Consider the following 24,571-nt stretch of genomic DNA (forward strand, 5'->3'; position numbering starts at 1 on the left):
GATATAAAAATCATCACTTAATTCAAGGCCTCAGCTTTTATTTACAAAAGTTTAACTGAAAATCTACTCAAAGTAAGAGAAAAATACATGATCTATATATAAAAAGTCAGTATTTTCTGTGAAAAATAGTGCTGCAATGAAAAATCCATTAAAGATTTAGAGTCGGACCCTTCGTTACTAGGACCCTAGCGTTACAGTCAGCATTAGTTGCAATGCAGATACTGGAAGCACAACATACTATATATCAATTAAGACTGAGTAAAAAGTTGTGATAGGAAAGTTATTTGACCATGTCATTCTTTCTGCTAGTGCTCCTAACAGTAGGATTCATCAATACGACCAAGCCTCTAGTTTGTTCAATGATCAGACATTTAACTTATATCAATTTAAAATGGCATCTGTAATCAACTGAACATAATATTTCACAGTTTTTCCACAACATAGCTTTGGGTAAAAATCCAGCTGAAGCTTCAAATTTCAATTGTCCATGCTTTCATAGAAACTGTATCGTGTGTTTCACAAATAATACTATAGGTATTTCACTGTAACAACATATGCATTTTAACAATTATTTAATCTAGCATTGAATCAGGTGTCACCGTTACTGCCACCAGAAATCATGTCTTTGTTAATAATACATATGAATCAACTTTTTATAATCTTTGTTTTTTTTATCAATCACTGTTAGCATTATTTGATTGAAGAAAATAATTAAAATAAAACTTTGAAAAATGGCAAAATTCTTCAATCCACTGAGACAATTTTCTACTTACTTCAAAAATAAGAGTTTAAGAAATGTGTCACTTGTCACTTCAGTGTCTTGTGACTTGTGGCTTCCGCTGAGGTGTCCGGCTGCTCTAATACCTCGTCCAGCTCCTTCACAAAGTGCCTAAGGGAATCTAGGCAGCGCTGTTTGATCTCCAACAGGTTCTCATCCAGTGGAGCCTGCAGAAGATTATCCAAACTGGGCTCCTTGGTCACCAACATCTTCACCACTGTGCGAAATGTCTCACAGTCCTGCCTGTAATGCTGCACATAAAACAATCACAAAAATCAGGATTGTTAATATTTATAATGATACAATGGAATATAAAGTGTAGAAAAATAAAGCCCAACTTTTTTGGATTAAAATGAGAATGACCCATTAGACATTGGTCTGTCCTCAAGGCACTTTTACAGGTCAATATTATTGAAAGATTATTCAAATGTATAATTAACTTGAAGCAGAAAATAATAATGTTGTTTCCCATCTGAACATAATCAAAATTACAGGCATTGCGTTTTGAATTTTGGAGGTGTGGTTACCTAAAAATTGCAACAAATGTTTTTTTATGATCCAGTAGAGGAAATGGTGGTTAAAGCTTACTCATGCTCATGTATTTTTCATATTTGTAGTTACAACTATAAAATACACCACCGCTAAATCTAAGATAGTAGGTTGTGTTACAAAGTTCGGCACATGGAGCACACACACACTTATATTTTGCTACAAATAACAGACTAGAAGTACATATTTGTGTATTTGTTTAGCAAGTTAAGTTACAACACCAGGCACCTTATAATATGATTGAGATCGTTGGAATTTTTTGTACATGGAACAGTTGCAGTATTAACAGTATATTAAAGGAAATTCAAGTTTTTTGTAGTTTATTCACTTATTGACCTCACAAATTAGTCAGCAACTCTATCTGACAGCTCTTTGAATTCTACAGGCCGGCTCTTGTATCGACGCCCAACTGTGAACTTAATGAAGCCAATTTTGGTAAACTGGTGTATTCAATGAAACAGGTGTGAAAATGTTTGTATGCGAGCCTATTCAAGTGCATGTCCGCACATAACAAAAGGGACATGAGGTGTCAGAGTATGTTACCGGTGCTGTAGCATTCTTTCACACCACATTGTAACAAGCTCTCACATCCCTCTCAAATTTTACTGCTGACCCAAAACGGCTGTTAAGTTCTTTATTAGAGTCCCAGGTGCAAGCTCACAACTTCTTTATCACTTGGGGAGAAATGGCTTAATGTGGGGCCCTGCACTGAAGTCACCTACAGCGTTAGGGCTACACCACCCTGTCAAGGAGCACTCTATGACATCGGGGTCTTTCAGGGTTGAGTTAATGCAGCCCAGATCGCCTCTCCCCTCCAATTAGAGTCACTGGTGCAGACAGAAAGCTTCACTGTGGCTTAAAACAACCACTTTCTTGGCCACTACAAGTAAGAAATCAAATCAAATTACTAGTAAAGGTTAGATACACATCGCCGTACACAGAGAGGCTAATTTATGTGGCCATAAAGGACATGTTTACCCCCCCAAAACATATTGTCTCCGTAAATGTTTTTTTTTTTATAGATAAAGCTTTATTTTCCATAATCAGCTGTAGGTAATCTCTTCATTGGATGGAAAAGTCAATCTTTGTATCCATTTTACTGAAGTCTCAGGAGGTATGACCTACTTCTTCAAGGTAGTGATTTAATCAAACTGTTGCAGCTTCCTTAGAGGGACTGTATATCTGTGTCAGTTTCAGACCACATAACCATTTAAGGAATGTGGGCTGTGCTGACCTTAGTTGTAGGACAAAATAAGTTGACAGTATCTCATCAAACATTAACTGTCTGTTAAATGCAATAAAACACAAGCCATCAGCTTTGGTAACTTAGAAAAGAAAAATGCTGCCTGTCAACTTAAATCAGTCCAGTCTTGAGCAGAATGTGAGGTTAACCGGTTAGACGGCTATATTCCAGGGTTCTGTCAGTTATGGGGGAATTTAAAACCACCAAACTGCTGTTTCTTTGCCTAGATACACATTACATAATGTGTATCGAGGCTAACTCATGATCGTGTATCCATCAATTTGTATAGTGATCACAAAGGCTCTTGTAAATTCATTGTATCACTGTCACATGACTTCACTATAGGGCTGCACGATATTGGAAAAAACTGACATTGCAATATTTTTTTTTTCTGCGATATATATTGCGATATGAAAAAATACAGAAATTTTCACCAGATGACATAAATAGTAATATCTGGAATGAATTAAGTATCCTAGAATTATTGGGGTGATTTTGTATGGGAAATGTATAGGAAATAAAAAATAAATAGGCTGAAAAATGACTTAAGACTTTTTTGATTGCACCATCCTTTGTCTTTAATGCAATAAACACATTTTAAACAAAATTATAAAAAAAAAAAAAATAGAGCAGCTATACACCAGCCCCCTGAGTTGTTTTCATAAAAACATAAAAACAAAGTGTTGGTCATAATGGTTGAACAAATTAAGGTAAAATTAAACTTTCAATTGTATAAAATCTGGTTTGGTTTTCACGTAGACATCTTTTAACAAAATTATAAAACTAAAAGAGCAGCAGCACGACCAGTCTCCTGAGTGGTTTGCAAAAACAAAACTTAAGATAAATATATAATTTACTGCAATAAAATAACTGTATCAACTAATAAATAGCAAATATCAATATAGAACCATTTTATTTACAAACAATTTTAAATCAACTTTTCTTAGCAACAAAGGAAAAAGTCTTGGGCACATTGTTCAAACAAAGAAAATCTGCTTTCCTAGCAGCTAAACAAGTATTAACTGTTGCATAATTTTGTGAAACAGGGTCATTTCACTTTCTCTTAAGCATCTGTATGCATTACTCATTCAAGCTGAGATGTTTTTGGCCAAGAATACCAGTCTGTCCACCACTGCAGGCTTGAGACAAGAGTGTTGGCAAGTGACGATGTTGCCACTTGCACTGAAAATCCTCTATGAGGGGGAGCTTGTAGCAGGAATGCATAGATACTTGCGGGCAAGCTTGGCGAGTCGTGGAAAGCTAACTCTGTGAGTTTTCCACCCTACAAGTGGATCTTCCTCTTTGTCTATGGAACGTGTCAGCAGGTAGTTGTTTAACTCTGCTTCCACAGCATCCTTAAGTGTCAGAGAGGAATCACCCTTTACTGCAGCTCCGCTTTGTTTAAAGAAACTTCCCAAGGACTTCTTGGCTTTCTTTGCCTGTGATGTGTCGGCATCTTTTGGCTCCACTTCAGTGCTATAGCTTGGTGTCTCCTGGCATCCCATCATCTCTGATGCCACTCTGGCCTTGACTTGGGCCTTGTTATCTGCATTGATGAAGTCCATCTTGAACCAGGGGTCCAAACAAGAGGCCATGTCTAGCAGCTCCTGAGTAGATTCATCTTCATATTTTACGTTGATGTAGTCCAACATCTCGTTCTTCAGCTTCTTGGTCAGGTCTGTGTCTTCCTCTTACATTAGCAGGATTGAAGCATTGAAGAGGTGAAGAACTGGCTTCACACAGGAGACACTAACGTAGTCTTCCCCTGAAAGTGCATCTGTGAAATCCAGCAGTGGGCCCAGTAACTTGCTGACAGATTCCAGGACATCTATATCTTGCCAGGTTGGAATTAGATGCCGCGCCTTCTTGTCCGCATAGAGGACCTGAGTTAAAGCCTTCTGCTGCTCTAGTATCCTGCTGATCATCATCTGCCTGGAACCCAATCTTGTTTGGCATTCTGATACAAGGGAATGTGATGGTAGATTGAGTTCCTTCTGGGCTTTTTCAAGAGCACATCTGGCCTTCCAGCTGTGAGAGAAATGACCCACCAGCTTCTTGCAGACACCTGCAGCATGGTCAACGCGTCCATCCTTTTTCTAAGGGAAAAAACAATAACAAAACAAAGTACATATTAATTTACACAATTTAAATTTTGAACTAAAAGTGATTATAAAATGAAGATCTTATTTCTGAATGTTGTTACATGTCTTAATGATATATGAATTTTCAAAATATTAAACTTTTGTCTCATGGGTTTTACATTAGTGGTGTGTGTGTGTGCCCTCCAGTTAAGATATTAGTATACCTTTAAAAAGAATTTGCTCATAATACTAACATTTATGAAACTGATTAAGCTACACTTTAGAAAACTGTGGTTAGAATGCAGAACAAGTTATTAAGTCAAACAGTAAAATAAATATAGCATGAGCATAAGCATAACTTACCAACTGCAAGATGCAATCTGTGGCCAAAGCACTGCATCCTGGTCCACTTGTTCAGGGCGGCAGCTTTTACCATGTTCGCCGCATTGTCTGTTGTTATACAGACTTGACGTCTCTCATCTAGTCCCCAAGCAGCCACCGCTTCTCTCATCCCCGTTGCAATGTTCTCACTTGTATGATCCTCCGGGAAAAATGCCGTTTGCAAACAGCGACTTTTAAATTGGAAGTCCTCGTTAATAAAGTGGACGGTCAGACTAATGTAGGGTTCTGTTGTCCGGCTGGACCACCAATCTGTGGTAGCGGCATGATATTCCACGCGTTACAGCTCGGTTTCAACTTGTGCCTTGTATTTGTCGTAGAGCTCTGGGATGGCAACTTGAGAAAAATAGGCGCGTGGTGGTATTTTATATCGCGTATCAAGCGTCCGGATCATGTTTTCGAAACCCTCTTTGGTACTGTATTGGTTGGAGCCATGTCTTTAGCGAGGTGCAAAGTTATCGCATCAGTAATTTCTCTCTGCCGTTTGGAACCTTTCTCGTACGGTGCAACACTGGCCAAAGCATCCGAAATACTTTGTTGCTTTGGATGGCCTTCACTTCTCGCTTTGCACTGGTCATACTGAGCTTTGTGCCGATTTAAGTGATCAAACAAATTAGTCATGTTGCCTCGTGTTGTGGCAACAACTACAAGACACTGGCGACAAAGTACCTGGGTTTGGTCAATGTCGTCCTTTGAGTAGCCAAAATAGTTCCAAACCACTGAAGCTGCTTTTCGTTTTGGCACCAAATCCACTTTTTCGTTTGTTTTCTCCTGTTCCCCACTCATTTTCAGGTTGTCTGTAAATAGCGGGGGCGGTGCCTGCTTTGATAAACTGATCAAGATATTGTGATCGGTGGTGCGCTGTGCAGAGCCTGCCAGCCTAGTTGTCACTCACTAGCAACAAACTCCGTGTATCCCTAAACCCTAAAATCGGAGTAAATTATGTCACATCAGAGAGACCTGTAGATTAGTTGTGCAAAAACTTTGCCAGTATTCCTTTTGTATCAAGCAGCAAAAATATTCTATTAATTTGCCTTGCTTGACATCGCACGTGACCGAAATGTGACTATTGAGCATGCGCACATCGCGATGGCGATGCTGAAACGATATATCGTGCAGCCCTACTTCACTATACTTGATGAGTATTTCAAGGTTTTGAGCAAGAAAAGTGTCTGAAATAACTGATTTAGTGGAGTTTATGAGTGTCACTAGTAAAGGGAAAGGAAAGAAAATCCAATGTAGGACTGTGAGTCTCCACTATTTGAAGAAACAAGAAATTTGCCACAGTCAGTATCGAGATGACCCTTTTCATTTAAATCTGGGAGGGGGCTCGGCTGGGTGGTTCTTTGAACATACAGAAAAGGTCAAAGAAACAAAAATAATGACATTCAGCTTGGAACAATAAGGACGGAAACAATTTGGCACGTGGGAACCACTCGCTTTGTTTCAAGCAAAAGAAAGGTCCCATATTCAAAGCCTAAAGGCTATTGAGAGAAGCTGTTGGGGTGGGAAAAAATCTCAGGTACCCATTGTGTGTTTCAGATTAGGACCAAAGTAGGCTAAATAAGGTAATGCAAAATTATACAATTAGACACACCAAACTTGGTGGGAAATTGAAGCATTTCATTTTTCTGCTCTACCAGCGTGTTACAATGATGTTCAAAAAACAAAACAAAACTGCAATGCCTCCAGCCCCTAAACCACTTCAGTTCTTCTTCACGGCTTTCTTATAAATTTCACCCCCCTCCCTTGATAATTCCCCTGCTGAACTAGCTACAGCATGTTCAGATAGTTGATGCGCACTTATCTGTTCCCGCATCCCTAACCAACATTCTGTGTTATAGCACATGAATTTGGAACATTGTTTGCTCCTGTTACCGGGAAAAAAAATGTCAAATGCTATGGTAGGGTAAAACAACTATTATGACTATGAATATTATAGCAATACACATTATTATCACAACATGTATTGTACACACACCGAGAAAAGCAAGTCACGTAATCTCCAACAGAAATTTCCCAGACTGTGGGAGATGTTTGGACTCAGGCTGATGATTTAATGTCTGCAGATCATGTCAAGCGAAATCGAGGCCCCACATAATGATAGTCTTCAGCCCCGACCACAAGGAAGTGAGAGACACACGACACATGTGGCCAGCTAAGCTTAGGGTCAACTTCATGCAACAACACAGGTTTTCTTATGTCTGCTTACTGTATGAGCTGTCCCTTCCCAAGCTATTCTAAACCTTTTTTTATATATCAGCTTAATTTTCTTTTACACAACCTAGATCTCTTCTTAGATTTCCACACCACCACCTCTTAAGTGCAGATTTCCCCTCTGATAAACATTTTCAGTAAGTGAGCATTATTTAGGAGAGGTAAAAAAAAACAGTTCCAGGTTGGAAGATGTGAGAGGAAACATGGGATAAATGACATGTGGTGTATGTCCCACAAACCAGTACCCCTCTAATCACTTAGGGTTGATTATGTTTGCCATCTTTCAAAACAAAGCCTTCCTAAGCTTTTCCCAAGCTACAGCCTTTGTTGACAGTGATGGCATTTTCACTTCATTATATCCCATATACACAGTTTTACACACTTGAAAGCTTCAAAATAGGATGAGCAAAGGGCTGGAAAAAGTGGCCATATAATGAACTCTGAGTTCAAATAGAGAAATTTCCCTTGATGGTACTGGAGCTTAGAAGACTGTGAGCTATCATGTGCTTACATGCACGTGACCACACTATATATATATATATATATATATATATATATATATATATATATATGAGCATTAGATGAAGACAATCAAATTTATTTCAGTACAGTCACAAGGTGACTTCAAACAGCTTGCTCTATTTGTAAAAACTTCTGCCATGTTACTTGAACAAACAGGAAGAGTGCTTTGACCTGAGCGTGCTCTGTGTGTTGTGAGAAAAGGTTGCATGGAGGTTCTGCCTACGTTCTCTCCCTGTAGTGGGAGCCATAAGCTGATCTTTAAGCGTGATACTAAGGGGCCACACAGGACGGACTGGAGCCCCAACAGAAACAGTAACACTAGGGGCCTTAAGAAGGAGCCTTAAAAAGTGGGCTCCTGCCCAAATCGGATGTTTGTGGAGGTCCAAATTGTGAACATACTGACAGGAGTGTGCGCTGGGATGCCGGGTGGGGGTTGGGAAGTTTGGGGTGGTAAGTGAGATTATACATGAGGGACTCACATGGACATTTAGTGAGGCTATGTTCAAATGAGCGCTGATGCAAGCAGGGGTCCTGCATAATAAGGGAAGTAGGGTAACAGCTTGAGGGCTGGTACACATTAGGGGATATTAAAAGAGCCATTTTAATCACTCAAGCTGCAAACCGGACCTCTCAATGGAGGGGCTAATAGTTGAAATGGATATGTTTCATTTGTGCTGATTGAGATGATGAATGGACTTCTTTGAAAATCACTCCCAGGCACTTGGCTTTTTTTGAAAGGGTTTTGAATTTTCTGAGTTCCTGTGTTGTTGCTCACATCATTTGTTCTGTGGTGAGAGAATGAGGTATGGGGATGAAAATTTACAAAACAACTGCATGCTGGTCAATACGCCTGTGATGAAATGATTTAACATCTTATGACAAGCGGTATCAAAAGCAGGGATGTTGACTGTGTCAGTGAACTTGTTTGAGGATTCTAATTTCATTTAAAACCCTGAAACACCCACAGAAAGTATGCATTCCAAAATGCTCTCGGCCTACAAACAATGAGCTATGCTGGTGTGACAAATCCATTTCCGACTGATCCGGACCCATGCTAACACGGTTATATACACAGTATTATAGCCCATTTAGGAAAGACCAAAAAAAAAGGATGGAGTAGTTCACTTTGGTCTTTGTGACATGCTTGTTTTACACTAACTGCTGTGGACTAGAGCCGTTCTTTAAAACCACTTTAAGGAAGTCTGAGATCAAGCTCTGCCCACAACCTGATGTGCTCAGTTTGGCAATCCACAGCAGCGATGGATCAGTGTGTGTTTAACTGAGCCTGGGGCAGATGTTACAGTAAAGACACAGTAGAGGTTTCTACCTCTCACCACGTCTGTAGAAGCCGTTGGAAATGGCAGGGTAAGCATGTGTGTGCTAATGCCAAGAGACGTACCACACTGTGGGTGGGCCGCCTGCATCCTGCAGGGCAATTCCTGCCCTGCTTTAACGGGAACAGATAAGTGGTACTGTAGTGCAGAGCAATGAAGTAGGAGGGGGGAAAAAGTGCAAATCGCAGGCCAGAAGAGGCATCACAACCTGAGCTGCTAAGGACTTTTCTGCTGACTTATCCTGCTTCTCTTCACCAAAAAATGTTTCTAAAATACAGGGTTTCTTAAATATTACGTGTAGCAAGCCAAGGCACATGTATACACCTTTTACATCAACCCCTTGACTCTTAGCCGCATCATAAAGCCAGTGTAAAAGGGTTGTCTGGATACATGACCCACCTCAAGATCAGGGTAAAGCCCACATATGCAATGTGGGAAAACCACACAATAAGGTCAACCTATTAAAAATCTCAGTTTTGTAGATACAATGTCCCAGCTGCAATGTGCAAAATACATATTTTTATATAAAAGTGCTTCACTATTTGTTGTTTTATAGTGTAGGGCACCACTTTAGTTTCTCTTGAGAACTGCCCGCTGACACACTCCCAGACCTGTGTAACCTTGACTTATTAATGGTCTTCAGATGTGGTGCATCATGTCAATCATGGGTGAGCCTCACGTTAGAATACAAACACTGAGATGACTGAAAAATGCCAATGAGGTAAGACAATATGTTCTCCTCGTTGTTTCTCTTGTTTCAGGACTTTCTGAAATGAGTGTGTATCCCTGAAACAAGACAGAATAAAGCATATTGCTCCTTTATTATGAAGAAAATCTCTCTTAAAGCTAAAGGTTTATAATGGGAACCAGAAGAACAATCTCACATCACTGGCAGCTTTCTTCTACTTGCTTTAAGAAAATAAGATTTTAGAACTCAGTAATAGGTGATGCCTGGTTAAGATTAAGCTTTTTGTAGTATATTAAAGACCCTGTGATACAACTAGAGAAAGGTGCAGATCCAACAAAGACAATAGGGACAAGTTATATTATGGCATGAGCAACAAAGCGTTTCTTGAGAATTCACAGATGTTATTTCTTTTCGTGGAGCAAATCTTGCTACCTTCTCAATTTCGAAAGCCTTAGCCTTAATGGCCTCTAATCGGCGAGCCTTAAAGTCTTCCTCTGGTTTGCTGGTCAGCTTTGGCTCCATGCTGGGAGCCACCACCTCCTCCGTCTCCGCTACAGATGCAGGCATTTTTTCCTGGCGGGTCAGAGGTTAAGGGTTAGAGCTGAGGTCACCAGGTTTTGAAGCTGGTTCTGATTTCAAAGTGTTTCAAATAAAGACAACTCTTCAAGCTCTCTTACCGGTATTAAGTTGTTTTTGTACATGTGTCATTATGCATGCCTCATGTCAACAGTAAACAGAAATTAGGTACCACATACAGTACGTCTCTCTGATTAAAGGATCCTTCCAGCCAAAGGAAAGGCCCAATGACACAAATAGATCAGTCAGTTATGCCTGCAATTAGTAAGTAAACGTCACCTAAATGTCCATAAATCAAGTAACATATGTTTCTATATGTTATTTTACACTTTGCAGTACCATCCTGGTGGTTTTGCCTGTTTCTGCCTTTAAAATTTTCTATAAATAATGTACATAATATTTTACATAAAATTCATTACTGCAAAGCAGTTGATGAGTTTCAAGAGTTTAATGAAATATGCATGAGCTCCTAGTTATTACAGTTAAAAAATGATTGCAATAATACAAACCTGTAGTGGTGTGTTGACTTTTTGTCCTTGTTTTCTTTTTAATTTAAATCTGCTATTTGCTATTATCCTATTCTAAATTCTCAGGATTGACCAGGTTGGACGTGCCATCAATAGATATAAATCTAAAGAACATTTCCTTGCTCAATGTCCATGTCAAACCACAAGAAAGAGGAGACTACAAGACCAAAAAGAAATATGCAACAAACTCCATTTGTCTTGCTGTGGAGGATATTTGTTCTGCTAAAGGTGTAGCTATTTATAATGAGAGCAATACTGGTTGAGATTGCTCTCAAATGCTGCTTTTACCTTTGAAGATCCTGAGCTGTGAGTAGATCCCTCCACAGAGCTGCTGGGACTGTGGCCCGTCAGCGCATTGGTCTTATCTACGGAGAAAGTATCAGGACAGACAGAAATGCAAAGAACAGTGAGCAAACAACCAGATAATCTTCCTGAGATAATAAAGTTAAATAAAAATGTACTGACAAAGGGAAGTCAACCATAAGAAGAGGCTGATCTATAGAATATGAAAGGACGACCACAGCATTATTTTATTTAATTTTGCTCTGTAATAAAATAAACTCTGGGAGAGCCTCCTGGTGGGTCAGCAGTCTGGGATGCATGCCATGTTGTTAACTGCAGCATCCCCGTTTCAAATCTAGATAGATTGTTTTTTTATTGTATTTTATTTCCCTCTCTCTACACACGTTCCTTAGCTCTCTCCACTGTGCTGTCTAATAACTGCAAAATGCAATAATAAAACTTTAATACCCTGAGGAAATATTACTTCTAATGTGTGACATCAAACAACCAATCACTTATCATCAAGAACAATTGTGAAACCAAGGCTTTATGAAGCTGAAAATTACACTGCTCAAAAAAAATAAAGGGAACACTAAAATAACATATCCTAGATCTGAATAAATGAAATAATCTCATTAAATACTCCTTTCTTTACATAGTTGAATGTGCTGACAACAAAATCACACAAAAATTACCATTGGAAATCAAATCTATCAACCCATGGAGGTCTGGATTTGGAGTCACAGTCAAAATCAAAGTGGAAAACCACAATACAGGCCGATCCAACTTTGATGTAATGTCCTTAAAACAAGTCAAAATTATGCTCAGTAGTGTGTGTGGCCTCCACGTGCCTATATGACCTCCCTACAACGCCTGGGCATGCTCCTGATGAGGTGGTGGATGGTCTCCTGAGGGATCTCCTCCCAGACCTGGACTAAAGCATCCGCCAAATCCTGAACAGTCTGTGGTGCAACGTGGCGTTGGTGGATGGAGCGAGACATGATGTCCCAGATGTGCTCAATTGGATTCGGGTCTGGGGAACGGACGGGCCAGTCCCTAGCATCAATGCCTTCCTCTTGCAGGAACTGCTGACACACTCCAGCCACATGAGGTCTAGCATTGTCTTGCATTAGGAGGAACCCAGGGCCAACCGCACCAGCATATGGTCTCACAAGGGGTCTGAGGATCTCATCTCGGTACCTAATGGCAGTCAGGCTTCCTCTGGCGAGCACATGGAGGGCTGTGTGGCCCCCTAAAGAAATGCCACCCCACACCATTACTGACCCACCGCTAAACCGGTCATGCTGGAGGATGTTTCAGACAGCAGAACGTTCTCCACGGCGTCTTCAGACTCTGTCACGTCTGTCACATGTGCTCAGTGTGAACCTGCTTTCATCTGTGAAGAGCACAGGGCGCCAGTGGTGAATTTGCCAATCTTGGTGTTCTCTGGCAAATGCCAAACATCCTGCATGGTGTTGGTTTGTAAGCACAACCCCCACCTGTGGACGCCGGGCCGTCATACCACCCTCATGGAGTCTGTTTCTGACTGTTTGAGCAGACACATGCACATTTGTGGCCTGCTGGAGGTCATTTTGCAGGGCTCTGGCAGTGCTCCTACTGCTCCTCCTTGCACAAAGGTGGAGGTAGCGGTCCTGCTGCTGGGTTGTTGCCCTCCTACGGCCTCCTCCACGTCCTGGCCTGTCTCCTGGTAGTGCCTCCATGCTCTGGACACTACGCAGCAAACCTTCTTGCCAAAGCTCGCATTGATGTGCCATCCTGGATGAGCTGCACTACCTGAGCCACTTGTGTGGGTTGTAGACTCCGTCTCATGCTACCACTAGAGTGAAAGCACCGCCAGCAAAGTGACCAAAACATCAGCCAGGAAGCATAGGAAATGAGAAGTGGTCTGTGGTCAACACCTGTAGAACCTCTCCTTTATTGGGGGTGTCTTGCTAATTGCCTATAATTTCCGCCTGTTGTCTATTCCATTTGCACAACAGCATGTGAAATTGATTGTCAATCAGTGTTGCTTCCTAAGTGGACAGTTTGATTTCACAGGAGTGTGATTGACTTGGAGTTACATTGTGTTGTTTAATTGTTCCCTTTATTTTTTTTGAGCAGTGTATATATCATTGTGTTTTTTTTAAATACTCGCTTGTTGGTTCCTCCCACACAATAGTGGTCGAGGAATTCGTGGTCGTTCAGCTGTGCCTAAATTGAAACATTGTCCTCTACTGGCTCCAATATGTCCAGAAAAAAAACAGCAAATACAGCCAAGTTGTTTGTTTTTAATGAAGGAATCTCCTATAGTGACTGGAGTGAGCCAAGGTAAAACCTCCATAACTCTGCCGGACTATAGACTATAGTCCCCATAAGGAGCTCACTCAGGGACCCCACGGAGACTCCAAAAAGGCTAGTGCTCACAAACTGTAGTTTGGTCCATACAGACATACATCAGTGTTAAGGCCGGGGTATGCTTAAAACAAACTAGTTAATATGACATGTTGTTCAATCATGTCTAAATGCAAAAGTGTTTGTAGCTGTTCCAAATGGCCACACTTGAAGAAGCGAAAGGCCTGCCATTGTACAGAGGGGCTGATTGCAGGAATTGTTCGAATGGGGATAACAGTGCACACACATAGACAGTCTCTCATCAAAGGAATTCATTGTGATCTGTTTGTGTGTGTACACTAAAAGTAATGGGAGCAGTTGTGTGTGCAGAGTAGTTCTCCCCTCTGGACACGTAGCCAATTGCAGTGTTAAGTAGGCGTGCTTCTCAAGATTGTCAGTTTCTGAAAGTTACAAAAATTGCTGGACGAAGCCACCCTAATTGTGAAGTCGGAAAAGTGTGTGGGAGGTGGTTTTAGATGCTGTTTGACAATCCGACAAGGACTTCATTTGAAGCATACTGACCCCTTTACTCTCTGCGACATGCAGTAGCATAGACTCTCCCATTCTGTGGGGAAAACTCAAACACAGCGGAGCTCTTAAGTATCGCAACACCTGCCCGGCACCTCACACCCAAAGTTTTACTGAAACTAACACAAAATAGCCTCTTGAAGTCCACCGTGGAACATTTTTGTTCATGTTCTGATTAATATGTAAGAAAGCAATGGTCTCAAAATAAGATAAGGGGTAGCGGAGACATCTGATTATTGAATATATAAGAAAGTTACTACAGTGCTTGTAAACACGTTCTCCAATTACCTGCGTAGCCTGGTTTCTCTGAGTAACCTGGCTACCAAAGTGTATGGAAACCTTATGCACATGTTTGGTTCTAGAGGCCCGACTATATCTAAACTGAAACCCTCTCCAGCTTATATTCCACATTGTTTCTGGTTCAAAACACCAAGGCCTCAAAGGTCTTCAACTGCTCCCTACACCAAGCCCTGCGGGTGGTGGGTCCATGTGGCAGCAGCAGCCCCTGTGTTACTTGCCAATAACAGTCACCATTGACTAAGATTTTGTAAAAAGACATTGTACACAGCTTCAGTGACAAAGCATGACAAAGCTTAGTATACATACCCAATCACCAAAACCCTCTTTATGTGTTCTTTGCTGTGCTGGCCTAATTAGTATTCCAGATGGCTGTGGAGGTGGGAGGTACAACTATTTTCTCACAGTTTTATTGCATCTTCAAAGGATGGTACAAAATGAGCTAAGCTTTCAACACAAATATGTTTATACATCTTAGAAATCAAAACACTGGAGCAATTACTGTTCGCACTTTGTCTCAGACTAATAATATTGCTTATGTCAGATCACTTTAAAAAAAAGACTTCATAAAATGTGAATATAAAATTCATTAGCTTGGCATTGCTAATTAAAGTTCTAAAGCCTGTAAAAGAAAGCATGTCAAATGACAGACTCGAAGTGATTTTGAAGACATTGTTAAGCCAACGCGTGAGCTACTTTCTCACTGAAGAAAAGGTCAAGTTTTGGATCCAAAGCCAAACCGTGCCAATAAACCTAGTGTATCCTTTTTCCCAGCCTCTAAAAGCGTGTGTGGTGATAGTGTAATTAACATCTTAACATGTTTCAGCACACCCTGACCCTTCACACTACACATCACCTCTGAAAACAGATGCTTCACCTGGAATGGCTTAATACCTTCAGACATTATAATTACACGTATGCCTCTGTAAAATGTTGTCATTACAGAGGGTAGAACAGCTGCATAGAGAGACAATGTATTTGACATGAGTAAATTCACAACCCCACTGTAGAACACCCGTTATCTGTGCTCCTCCAGGTTTTCAGTTGGTGTTACTAATCAAGATTGGCACAGTTCATACTGTATATTACACACTATTGAAAAACCTAGAGAGGTATTACTGCTAGTACTGCCATGAGCAGGTTTAGAGACATGTCTGACACAAAAATGTTTTGTGACGTTTCTTTAAACTCAACCAACAAAATAACTTCCTTAAAACTGGTCAGTGCCATATGTGATTAATAAAATATTGCTGCAGCTCTTCCTTCTTGTGTTGCAGCACTTTCTTTCATTCTATCAGCTGATTGCAATGCAAGATTATAACTGAGGCTTTTAGCTATTCGAGATCCACAGAAGACTTAATAGTTACGCTTTTTCTGGGCCTGCTGGTAGGTGTAGCTTTTGTCCCTGTCAGGGGAGAAGCTCCTGTTGCTTGTGTTTGATCCAGAGCGAACTGATGGTTGGGCTTCCCTCCTTCCAGGAGAGCGGTCCCGTTTGCTTACTACAGGCGGAGAGATCCTATAGTCATCGTGGTCTTCTCTAAGAAAAATAAATAAATAAGTAATCCAAAGGTTCAGGAGTCCAGTGAAACCTCCCAAATTATAACATCTATAGGTTCTGATATTGGAACAAAAACATAAATAACGTATAAATGTATTTATCCATTTATATCTGTACATGATAGTTTAGGCACAAAGAAGGTACATAACACTACTACTCTCTATTATTTTCTTAAAATGTAAGTACTGTATATTAGAGCTGCAACGATTAGTCGATCGCAAGAAAATTAATCGACAACTATTTTGATAATCGTTTAATCGTTTCAGTCATTTTTTAAAGCAAAACTGAGGAAAATTGCTTGTTTAATCTTCTTAAATGTAAGGATTTGCTGCTATTCTTTGTCATTTATGACAATGTTATTATGTTATTAATGAATAATTGTAAATGAAGAGTCTTTGGGTTGTGGACTTTTATTTGGACAAAATAAGCAATTTAAAGACGTCACTTTGGGCTCTGGAAAATTTTGATGAGCATTTCTTGACATTTTATAGACTGAACAATTAGTCGATTAATCGTGAAAATAGTCGGCAGATTAGTCGATAATGAAAATAATCGTTAGTTGCAGCCCTATTGTATATCTGCATGTCCTTTAGAATTCTATATCTGCATGTCCTCTTCTGAGGGAGCTTCACCTGAAAGATAATCTTAGCTTTCATGCCTTTTTAGACTTTCCTAATGAGTGAACTTTTAAAAGAAAAAAGACAGTTTGCAGTGTGACAGTTAGTTGATGAATATAATGTGTCTTATTAAAAATTTGCATATACAATTTAAAAGTGGGACATCATTTGTGTGTACGAATGTCAATGTATGCAATACCCTCTGGTCAATGCTCTTTATAGACTAATTTTGCCATTTTTTAATGGAAGCACACTTCACTTAAATCAATATCTAGACAACTGATTTTAAATCCTGCCTGCTTGCAGAGTTAGCAGTTTGTTAAATGTATAATAGAAAACCATATGGGTGTGAGGGCAGTGAGTCGGCTTTTCTGTCTGGCACTGACCTTAGAGGGGGGCCCAGCCCTCGACCTCTGTTACAGACATAAGGACCAGCCCTGCCACTGTTCCTGAAAAACACAAACAAACAAACTCAAAGACAGACAGACAAATCAGTGACTACTATAGCTGCTCTAAACCTGGAAACAATTGTTTGGTAAAAAAAATATGATGAATAACACAAGAACATGTTAAGTTTAAAATCCATCCATCCATCGTCAACTGCTTATCCTACGTACAGGGTCGCGGGGGGGCTGGAGCCAATCCCAGCTGACATCGGGCGCAAGGTGGGGTACACCCTGGACAGGTCGCCAGTCCATTGCAGGGCCACACATAGACGAACAACCAGTCACGCTCATACTCGCACCTAAGGACAATTTAGGTCAATTTACAATCAACCTAGCCCTTGTCTTTGGATGGTGGGAGGAAGCCGGAGCACCCGGAGAGAACCCATGCAGACACGGGGAGAACATGCAAACTCCACACAGAAAGGCCGGGGAAACCAGGGTTTGAACGCACAACCTTCTTGCTGTGAGGCGACAGTGCTAACCACTGCAACACCGTGCCGCCCAAAGTTTAAAATCAAAAGGCAGCATTTCGAAAAGGTTTTGGGTATTCGTCAGTGAACACCTTCAGATGGGTAATGGAAAATAGAATAAATAGAAGACAAAACCACAAAAAATCAAATTCAGACTCAGTGGGGCACTGTGGCACACATCAATTTGTGGAATGGAGGCAATCTTCCACTTTGGCACATGCAATTGGCGACAGTTGGACCAATTCTGGTCTTCTTTCTCTACTGTCTGTCTTCAATTGTAGGCAGAGCCATTATTAAACCTTAGCATGGAGCTGATGTCACAAATCACAGTCGCTAAACCTGTTATTCAACCATGTAACGTAATGAACAATATCTGAGCATTTATCTAACTTCACTGTTCATCACACCAAGTTTTCACGATTTTCCACACTGAAAGCTTGTGTCCGAACAACAACCTTTAGGCCCTAAGGTATAAATGACCTGTAAAAAGGTACCTGGTTGTTATGACCTCTGGCTGAACTCAAGCCACATCTCTAACGCAGAGCAGGTCTAACAAGGCCTTTTACAACTTTTACGACTTGTAGTCTTGTTTGAAGTAGCCAAGACTCGGCCTGCCATTTGCCAAACACTGAATTGCGATCCATGCAGTTCACAACTAACATCAAAAAAAAAAAAAAATCAAAAATCTTGAGTGTAAATTGAGCATTTAGAAGACAGACATTCACCCAGAAAGTCAGCAGATTAAAAAGGCCATGCCTTAATGCAGAAGCAGAGATATTCTGTATGAAGGATCCGGACAGTCACTTCACTTTCTATCAGAACAATGCTAAAGGGTCCTAAGAGACAAAACAAACTAATAACACCACCTAATAAACTATGCAGCTTTATTCCCTTTGCTTTGTTTGATAACTACTCAAAAAAAAAACACACCTTGCTTCGTCAATGAACTGGATGAATTTTAAAAAACAAGACTTTTAGTTAAAAAGAAACACGCTTGATGTAGCATGGTAGCTTTTGACTGTTTATTAAGAGAGTGGCTAACAACTTGGAGCTGCACATCAGGCAGTTAGCTCATTTCATTATCTGTGGCCTCCGAAGCTACGTCGTAGCTCCCCATGAATGTGAGACAGAGCCTGGAGTTTCTGTCTTGTGATAGGATTGAGAGAGTCGTTTTTATATTTGCCACCTTGTCAACATGGCCACTGCAGCACCTTCGGACAGACAAAGGTCTGTTGACTCCTTTGTCTGGGAGATAGGATGAGGGGAGAAGCAATCAGCTGCCTCTTGACAGGAGAGGCTGAAGTATAAATGTTCCCTACACCTGTAGTTATGCAGTTCTGATAGAAATGATGGAGCGTTATTACATGGGTGCCATGAGTTAGATAGATAGATGGTAGGTTCACTATTTTCAGGTCTGTCTTACAATAATAGTCAGTTGCCTATAAGAACATTCAAACAGTTTTTGCTCATTGTTCTCATTTGTGCTGTTAGTACTAATCAAATTTTGCATGTTAGGTAGGTAAAATGCTTTAATAATAAGCACGTCTTCACACATAATTTGACCAATATACGCCTAACTTCCTCTGTAGCATTACCAGATCAGATGAAATTTAAGGTAACTTGGAACTTTATGCAGTAAAGTCGAAAAGAGAGACAAAACGTACGCCGCTCCAAATATCTGAGATGTGTGTGGGTGTTTGACTGGAGAGGGAGTGGTCCAGCGGTTTTTCCTCTCAGGGTGGGGTAAGGGATAGGGGTGGGGTTGTTTGGCTGAGTAAGTAGACACTAGTGCCCTTTGTCCCGCTCTCTAGCCTGGTATGACTCCTGGAAAGGGGAGCCAGAGCCGGTAAACTGTTGGTATGTTGGAAGTGGACAGGGTGAGAAAATTAGATAATTGAAATATGCTTCCTAAATACATTTTCCAAAGCTATACTTTTCTACCAAGGCATTTGCCAGAGCAGCAATTCCTAATAATAGATGTGACATTCCTTATTATTGGGTGGAATGTAGGAGTAAAGAATTTAAAAAGATTAAAGTTATTTTAGCTCGGTTAACCCACTTCTTATTTCTTTAATGATATTACTTGATAATACTTACTTATTATTAGAAAGCCACAAACTATGAGGGTCATAAAATATCCATCAAGCTTTAAATATACACCTTTCAAAAGACTGAACTGTGCCGCCACCTAGTGGTCAGTTTGATGCATTACACAAATAATTCAGCGAAGAAACAAGCAATCTCACATAATCAGGATGTGACAAACAAAAATGTATTAAGAGAAGAATCAGTAATATATAATATAATTACCTTGAGCCTAACTGATGCCTCAAATCATCCCTGCTGTAACTCTGTTGGGAGTAGAAGCCCTCCTGAAAACAAAATCACAATTACAAACAACAAACCATAACGAAAGGTTCCCTGTGGAGTTTTTGACCTTTAGTAGCCTATGGAGGTCTTTATCTTCGAGCCAGTGTAATGATTATCTTGTGCATGCGAGTGACATGGTACGTGTTCCTGCCAATGGACATGGTACGTGTTCCTGCCAATGGACATGATCCACTTCCACTGATCAACAGGCCGGGGCAACGTGCCAAAATGTGCTGCAGTGCACCAGCAAAAAACAGTGAAGAAGTTGACCCGTAAACATGGTACTTCCATGCGAGATGCAAAAAACCTTGCAAATGTTTTATGAGGGAAGAAATGCACTCAACACATTTGGTAGACCTCAGGGATACACAGTGAATTTTGGTGAGGAACACTGAATGTAAACATACTCCACAGGGCCCCTTTAATTGGAAAATTCTGTTTGTTTTGGATTGATAACATTGTTGGGAACTACAAATAGGCCTACAAGAACCCAATCAAACAAATGCAAACTTGCCATTCTGTCATTAATGTTCTGACGTACTTAGGTTGGAGTCATACACATTGGTATGCCATTTCTTTAGCTGACATGATCAGACGATTCAACACTTTAACAGGCATTAGCCCTGTAATTTCTTTACACTTGTTTTCAAACCTGTAACACAAAACAGATTTTAGTATATAAACCATGCATGCCAAGCTTGACTTACATTTCGTGGGGGTGAGGAATTTCGGCGAAAATTGCCATAATTGGGGTTTTCATATCGACGATCATTGAGTGGATAATTTCCTTCGTCGTGATATTCCCTTGCATCCGGGTATTTTCGGGGACCACCATACCACTGGTCATCATTAAAGCCTCTATCCACTGGCCGAGGCATAGGGCTCCTCTTTTCAACAATATTGACAACTCGATGGACGGTCACCTGATATGACACAATTTCGTATTTACATTTCAATCTGTTAGCGTATTGATTAAGAATAACTGTAATAATTGTTTTTGCGATATTTAAAGGTTCAGTGTGTAAGTTTTAGTGGCATCTAGTGGTGAGAGTTGCGAATTGCACCACCCCGCTAACGTAACCGGACAAGCCAAACCACAGTGATGGAGAAAAATAAGGCTACATGAAATTAATCCAACAAGATAAGACACTGACAGGGGAAACACGCCACGGCTCTCTGGCACGGCTGGCCAGCTTCTAGCTAAAGCTATCAATTACACAAGGAGAAGAAGAACTCCGTGATGACAAAACACGCTCTGCAGCGCTGTTTGTCGAGTGTCAGCTATTGTAGAAACATGACAACACAATACTGCGACCTCCATAGAAGGGGGTGCCCGCGGTTATGTAGATATAAATGGCTCATTCTAGGTAATAAAAATATAATGGTTCATTATGTAAGGTCTTTACACACCACTGAAAACATAGTTATAGATATTATATTGCATTTCTGTCAATGAATCCTCAGAAATATTACACACTGAACCTAAACATAATTTAGCCAGACTAAGGTAATGAACAGCTGAAAAACAGCGGCCATAGCTTTATGATACTGAGATAAAAGACATCATGACAATTAGATACAACACTGATATCCCCATAAACAGTGACTTACAAAAGAATAAAAAGTAAATGAATACTCAATACTACCATAAATACCTACCATGGTCATAAAAAGCTAATCACAACACTGCAACTTACAAAAAGTGTCATGATACCACAGAGTCTTACCTTACCCGTTCTTCCAACTAATTACCAAGGGTGCTTGGTCAAACTAATATACTGTATTTTGGTCATGCAAAACAACATACCTCTCTTGAATCCATTGCTGAGAAGCGTTCTTCGTATTCCTCTCTAATTGATTTTCGACCACGATATGACACTGCAAAAAAAATTAAAAGTTTGTTTGTTGATCAGACTATGAGACTGTACAGCTATGAAGTATCTTTTACACTGTGTATAACAAGTTTAAAAAGATTGGACATGAATTGGAAGAGGATAGAATAGATATTTTCAATGGGGTAATGGCACTACAACACTGTTCAATAAGCAGTTAAAGCAAAGGCCAAGTACTTTTTAAACACTGTGATACATGCAAGCAGCGTCTCTATCCCTGATCAGCAGGTGACAACGCTTTCTACTCCCTAAAAGCTGCGTTAACTATACCCTGGAACTAGGAACCTTTGGAGGAACTCACTGCGTTTCCACTGGAGGGACCAGGGTCTAAATGTAGTTCTGGGGTCTTCATTTTACACCCCAAAAAGTCCCTGCTCGGAGGTTTGTACTTTCCTAAAGTACCGGTACTTTGGGGTGGGGGGGTGGGGCTTGCCTTGCAGTGAAATTCTGAATGGGCGAGTACAGGCTACTGACTTCAACTGGAGAATGTCCTCTGTTTTTCTATGACTGCTCCTCTCTTTTCCACCATTGTTTTCAAACCAATAAATCACAATCAACAGTCAAATAGCACACAAATCTGGGTCCTGAGTTGCTGAAGTTTTTATACAGAGCCAAAGTCGTTCTCCTCTTCTCCAAAACAAGCGGAACAGCTGATTACAGCAAGTAACAAAGCTCGTTAAACATCACGTTCCTCCGAGCCAGGCGGACACAGACGTGAGTCCTGCAGCTGGTCAGCAGCATGTGTCGGCTGGAAATTTGTTGCTTTCTCTCAAACTTTATTGCGCGTTTTTCATTATATTCCAATCAAATCTGATGGTCATTTATAAATTTTGCTCATGGATAGTGGTTACAAATAATGATGTCTGTGCATCGCTTTGTATGGCGTATAGGCCTACAGCCTACGTCAGCTGGTTAATTTGCCTAATCTTCGCAGGTCTTTAGACATCGGTGGAAATGCACACAACAATGGGCTGAAGGAACTTTTTAGTTCCTTGAAAAGAGATGTAGGGACTTAAAAACTGGACAGTCAGTGTATCATCCAGTGCAGGAATGCCTTGATGCAAAGTGTTAGATTTCCTCTGCCCCCTGGTGAATTCTGACATGCCGGCAGACTTGAACCACAATCTTTCAGATTGGATTTTCGACCATGACGCTTCCACACTTTCTCTGAGTTCCTCAAACACTGGGGCAACTAAAGACAGGCCTTGGTCTCTTGCCAGTCTGTAGGCACCCTGCAAAAGACCACTGAGACATTGACAGGGGATGGGAGGTAGAAGCTGTTGGCTGTATCATCCCTCCAGCTGTCCTCTAGCTTGCAAAGCCAACCCACAGAAGTCACTTCACTCAATGTGGTTCTGGCAATGCTCAATAGTCATGTACTTCAGATAGATGTTATTTGAAGTAGGCTCCACTGTAGATGACTGACAGATTTTTCCTTCACTCACACAATGACATGCCCCCCTCTTACACCTGCTTGGACCAATCCATCACTGCGGCAGTCTTTTTTCCCCCCCATTTTCCCACCTTTCAGACCTGTGTGTATAATACTTTTTATATACAGTCTATTGGTATAATACTTACTAATTAACAACAGAGTGAAAAAAACATTGAATTTCACCTTGTGTTACATTTACATTTATTCATATAGTATCCATCAAAATATACCCTTGAATAAGTATGTGGTGAAAAATAGCTTATTTAGTATGCACATTAAGGACTTTTTTTATCATAGAGGTGATTACTCATGTCATCAGCAAAAGTTTACAAAGAATGCTGAGTGGTCCGCTTCCAGCTTCTCATCTCATATGATTCGCACTGGATGTTTTCCAGAATAAAATCCCATAGTGAAGACAGGATTTGGAATGGACAGCAGCTATAATTACTGGGGAAATCCTCTTTCACTAAACTAGAAGAAATAACAATGAAGGAGCAAGAGGCTTCAGAGACAGATGATAATTCATCCGTCCTCCCCAACATCTTAAGACATTGGAGAATGTGCACAGCTAAAGCACTACAATGTTGTATAGGGTCATACTGACTTGCTGAGCATGTGCAGTCAAAATGACTTGGAGGCTGGCAATTCTGGCTGTAGATGTTATGATTGATTACTCGGATGATCCTTGTTGTTGATTACTTCAAGGGAATACTTGAGATATTTTATGACCTTGTGTGTAACTTATTTATTCCCATTGTTTTATGTTGTTATGTCTGCAACCTTGTTAATTGTGTTGCTGCCTGTCTTGGCCAGGACACTCTTGAGAAGGAGATTTTTAACCTCAATGAGTTTTTTTCTGGTTAAATAAAAAGGCATACTTCTCTGTTTTCACTTACTGTTGAAGGAATAATTTTGTTTCCCAGTCTGGTATGCCGAGGATGTCTAGGTAGGTAGGTACAGAATGACGAACCTGTAAAAAGTATAGTATAGCCTTGTTTATCTGACCCAGCATAGGCATTTTGCACCAGGCCACTTTGGACATACCCAAATCCAACCCAAACACACATGAACTCTGACCTCAGTTAAACAACATTTCTACACCATGCCCACCCTTAACACAAGCTAATTAGCATCACAGCACAAGAGGAAGTCGTAGGAAATTCTCTTACCAAATTTTGATTTGAATACTCCCGGACCTAAAGTGCGTTTTACATATTTCTCCAATTGCTAAAAGACACGTATACTTGAATTCACGTTACACAGCAGCCCAAAATTTTCTCTTCGAGTACAGGTGCAGGTAAAACCAAAACAATCCGAGCTGCAACGCCAGTGACAGTAACGACAGTGTACAGACCTTCCTGTCTGCTCTTC

The 24,571-nt window shown here is 40.5% G+C and overlaps 1 protein-coding gene across 4 annotated transcripts in view; it reads right to left on the reverse strand.

The window, feature by feature from the left end:
- Window positions 1-24,570, reverse strand: part of LOC123961323 (periphilin-1-like) — a 36,904-nt gene extending 12,334 nt beyond the window's left edge. For 3 of the 4 annotated variants that reach the window (XR_006822711.1, XM_046036603.1, XM_046036605.1), the window contains exons 1-10: window positions 24,370-24,570; window positions 24,097-24,170; window positions 21,681-21,751; window positions 20,581-20,796; window positions 19,814-19,875; window positions 16,974-17,036; window positions 15,780-15,949; window positions 11,203-11,279; window positions 10,244-10,384; window positions 774-1,029 (exon numbers count right to left, since the gene is read on the reverse strand). Coding sequence is in view for 3 of the 4 variants with exons in the window: in XM_046036603.1 (XP_045892559.1) it covers window positions 808-1,029; window positions 10,244-10,384; window positions 11,203-11,279; window positions 15,780-15,949; window positions 16,974-17,036; window positions 19,814-19,875; window positions 20,581-20,796; window positions 21,681-21,751; window position 24,097 (1,023 nt within the window). In the remaining variant the exon portion in view is untranslated. Of the gene's footprint in view, window positions 1-21; window positions 1,030-10,243; window positions 10,385-11,202; window positions 11,280-15,779; window positions 15,950-16,973; window positions 17,037-19,813; window positions 19,876-20,580; window positions 20,797-21,680; window positions 21,752-24,096; window positions 24,171-24,369 lie in introns of those variants that run through there. The other variant, XM_046036602.1, reaches the window with a different exon arrangement.
- Window position 24,571: the final 1 nt, after the last annotated feature.

The sequence above is a fragment of the Micropterus dolomieu genome, linkage group LG22, assembly GCF_021292245.1.
Source record: "Micropterus dolomieu isolate WLL.071019.BEF.003 ecotype Adirondacks linkage group LG22, ASM2129224v1, whole genome shotgun sequence".
NCBI lineage: Eukaryota > Metazoa > Chordata > Actinopteri > Centrarchiformes > Centrarchidae > Micropterus > Micropterus dolomieu.